The sequence below is a fragment of the Malurus melanocephalus genome, unplaced genomic scaffold (assembly GCF_030028575.1).
Source record: "Malurus melanocephalus ecotype Western Australia unplaced genomic scaffold, MMel_1.1 scaffold_162, whole genome shotgun sequence".
Lineage (NCBI taxonomy): Eukaryota > Metazoa > Chordata > Aves > Passeriformes > Maluridae > Malurus > Malurus melanocephalus.
Window position 1 is genome coordinate 19,758 of NW_026623394.1, and position 4,092 is coordinate 23,849.

General features: G+C 38.2%; 1 protein-coding gene across 1 annotated transcript in view; it reads left to right on the forward strand.

Moving 5' to 3' along the window:
• Positions 1–4,092, forward strand: part of TEX14 (testis expressed 14, intercellular bridge forming factor) — a gene marked incomplete at its 5' end in the record, with an annotated part of 31,300 nt that overhangs the window by 19,739 nt on the left and 7,469 nt on the right. Inside the window, 3 exons of the mRNA XM_057371910.1 lie at positions 443–624; positions 2,526–2,577; positions 3,328–3,399. Coding sequence (XP_057227893.1) covers positions 443–624; positions 2,526–2,577; positions 3,328–3,399 — 306 coding nt within the window. The remainder of the gene's footprint in view (positions 1–442; positions 625–2,525; positions 2,578–3,327; positions 3,400–4,092) is intronic.

Genomic DNA, 4,092 nt, shown 5'->3' on the forward strand with positions numbered 1-4,092 from the left:
AAAATTAATATTTAAAACCGGTGGATTTGGGCATTTTGAAGGCTCTGGAATTAGCTCTCACCGTGCTTTGAGTGTCACTAATAATTTCAATAATATGAGAAATGTTTGTTGAGCTGAAATGGTTGGAGGAACAAATTCACATTGACTTTGTGCTTTGTTAATTTGGTGTAACAGCAGCTGCAATTTCCCATTGGCAGAGTTTTACAAAAATAAATCTGAGGTGGAATTCCTCAGGGTTATCAGATTGGTCTTTTATGGATAAATTTCTTTTTTTAAAAAGAGTTTCCTGGGTTATCAGTTTGATCTTTTATGGATAAATTTCTTAAAAGAGTTTTTTGTGCCTGTTCTCTTTAAGCTCTTTTCTGCTTCTGATGAAATGTGAAGATACAAAAATTCAAAAATAATCTTTTTTTTTTTTTCCCTGTTTTTAATTTATTTTTAGATGAAAAAATCCCATCAGCCTATGAGAAATACAAACACTGCCATGAATTCCCTTCAGATTCCTCCTTTTGTGGCTCTCAGGAAATCTCCACAGTTTTCAAAACTTTCACCACTGCCTGTGAAGGGGACAGGAGCCTGGAATTGCCACTGGTGACTCCCAGAGCTTTTGGGATGAAGGAGCCTGTGAGTCAGAAAATAATTCATTCCATCAATTTATTGGAATTATTTAAAAAAAAAAAATTTCAATAATTCAATAATATTCCAAAAATTATTCAGTATTCCTGAAAGTATTTCTGAAAATGTTTTGCGTAAAAATAAATGCAAGCAGAGAAATGCTTGTGGCTTTTGGGGGATGTTTTGGAATTGTGGGAATGTTTTGGAATTGTGGCTCTATGGGAATGATTTGGAATTGTAGGATTGTTTTGGAATTGTGGCTCTTGGGGGGAAATGTTTTGGAATTGTGGGAATATTTTGGAATTATGGGAATGTTTTGGAATTGTGGCTCTGTTGGGGATTATTTTGGAATTGTGGTTCTTGGGGGGAAATGTTTTGGAATTGTGGCTGTTGGGTAATGTTTTGAAATTGTAGGAATGATTTGGAATTGTGGCTCTTGGTGGGTGTTTTGGAATTGTGGTTCTTGCGGGGAATGTTTTGGAATTGTGTCTCTTAGGAATATTTTGGAACTGGCTCTTGGGAGGTGTTTTGGAATTGTTGCTCTTGGGGAATAATTTGGAATTGTGCCTCTTGGGAATGTTTGGAATTGTGGGAATGATTTGGAATTGTGGCTCTTGGAGAATGTTTTGGAATTGTGGCTCTGTTGGGGAATGTTTTGGAATTGCAGCTCTTGGGAATGTTTGGGAATTGTGGCTCCTCGGAATATTTGGGAGTTGTGACTCTCTTGGAGAATGTTTTGGAATTGTGGCTCTTCAGGGAATGATTTGGAATTGTGGCTCTTTGGAATGTTTTGGAATTGTAGCTCTTGGAAATGTTTTGGAATTGTGGGAATGTTTTGGAATTGTGGCTGTTGGGGAATATTTTGGAATTGTGGCTCTGTTGGTAAAATGATGAAAATCCTGATGGATTCGAGGCAGAATTGCCCCTGATGAGACGAAGTTTGGGCTCCTCCTGCCCCTGATTGTTGTAAATGTTGGTGACTCTCAGAGTGACCCTTCCCTGCCCTCCCTCCCTTCCCTGGCTGTCAGGAATTGCCATTTCCCAACCTCTGGAACCTTGGAACACCGGGAATGATAAAAACCTGCGAAAAGGTTGAATGAACCCTTTTTTCAGAGTTTTGTCCCCATAAAATGTGCCAACCCCACCAACTTTTGTGCTATCAGAACCTTCCCTTTGGGGTGCAAACTTTCCATGGTCCCTGCAGGGATTTCCAAGGATCTTTCACAGCGTTATCTCAATTGTCTTTGCAGACAGTTTTGTATTAAAAAGTTTCTTTTTCACCTTCATTGTTATTGGGGTTGTCACTTCAGGATGAAATCAGGGTTTGCTCAGGGCTGTTCCTGGTGTGATTTCCCTGACTGCTCCTGGGCCAGCACTCATGGAAACTTGGAATTCATTAAACTCATTTACAGCTGCCTTGAATCTTTTTCTGGAATTAAGAGCACATTTCCATTCTGAGGGCACCAAGGACTCGCCTGTGGTTACAAATCCTCAATTTTGGTTACAAATCCTCAATTTTGGGGGCCTCTTCTGATGAACAGACGTGCCTGGCTTTAATAATGAAATATAATCTCATTATTTAGAATGAGAACTGAAGAAATCCTGAAACTGGGATCAGAAAATTCCCACCCAGCTGCCCTTTCAGAGTGCTGAAATAAAGGTTTTGCAGCTGATGGTATCTCACAGCTGAAAACTGAGCACACAGCAGCTCAAATCAATTTTTGACACATCAGTCTTACCCTATTTTCATATTCTGAACTGATTGAAAAGCTTGTTTTAAGATTTAATGGTCAGCTAAGGCTGTAATTGCAGGCTCTGCCTCATTTTGGATTTAATACATTGAAGGGGAGGATTGAAGAGCAGCAGATTTTCAATTTTACCTTCTCATTTTTCATTCTGTTTGATCTCAGGTTGGGCTGCCACCAGTTGCTTCATCCCTGAGAAACACCAGACAGCCACCTGGTAAGTCTTTTATTCCAGCTTCAACTCAAATAAATTTATCAAATAAATTTATCAATAAACAGAGAAACAGATTTGAAAGGAAATTTTGCAGTTTATTAATTTTTCCCCCCATTTCCCCCCTTTTTTTTTACTCCTGATGTCTCTTTTTTCCCTTTTTTTCCCTTTTTTTTACTCCTGGATGTCTCTTTTTTCCATTTTTTCCTTTATTTTTACTCCTGGATGTCTCTTTTTTCCCATTTTTTCCCTTTTTTTTTACTCCTGGATGTCTCTTTTTTCCCATTTTTTCCCTTTTTTTACTCCTGGATGTCTCTTTTTTCCCATTTTTTCCCTTTTTTTTACTCCTGGATGTATTTTTTTTCCCTTCTTTTACTCCTGGATGTCCCTTTCTAGCATGACAAATACCTTTGCACCCAGCCACGTATCTCTGGTGCTAATTAAGTTATGAATTTATGTTTTCACCTGCAGACTGAGAGCCCTGACCTCTAAATCAAACCTTTTTTGAAGTGTAAATATTGCATCAAATCCTGCTGCAGCAGCAGCTGAGCACGCCTGTTTGCCTCCAAATGGTTTTTCCATAGTGGAATTCTTGATAAAATTTGATAAAATTTGATAAAATGAGATAAAATGTGAATGAGCCATGCTCGTGCAGGCTGTTCAATAAAATATGGAAGTGAGATGCTATCAGACTGTAAGCCTGTGTCACGGTTATTAACGATTAATCACTGCTAATTAACCAGAATTTATTTTTTTTTCTTTCAGAGACCTCTCCCCCTTCCATAGATGAGCTGCCTCCACCACCCCAAGAGCTGCTGGATGAAATTGGTGAGAGGATTTCAGTGTTTCACCCCAAATCCTGGGAGTTTTTCCAGCTGTGCTCAGTCAGGGTTTTTCYCCAAATAATTCACTGCCAAAACACACAAGAAATTCCAAATTAGCTGCAGCCAGCGATTGGGAAGTTGGGCATTGACAGCTTCCATTGGAATTCTGCATTTCACTGAGTTATTCCTTGCTGCTGCAAGGAATTTTCCAGATTTACACTGAATTTTTTAGAGGTATCCCTGAGCAGTTTGTTTCCCTTTAGAGGGGAACTGCACCCCCAGGTGTCTGTGCAGAGCTCCATGATTTCCATTTCCTTTTTTTTTGTAATTTCCATTCCTTTTCTTGTGATTTCCATTTCCTTTTGCGATTTCCATTTTCTTTTTTTGTGATTTCCATTCCTTTTTTTGTGATTTCCATTTCCTTTTTCTGTGATTTCCATTTCCTTTTTTTGTGATTTCCATTTCCTTTTTTTGTGATCTCCGTTCCTTTTCTTGTGATTTCCATTTCCTTTTTTTTTATTTCCATTTCCTTTTTTGGTGATTTCCATTTCCTTTTTTGTGATTTCCACTTCCTTTTTTTTTAATTTCCATTTCCTTTTGTGATTTCCATTTCCTTTTTTGTGATTTCCATTTCCTTTTTTTGTGATTTCCATTTCCTTTATTTGCAATTTCCATTTCCATTTCTTGTGATTTCCAT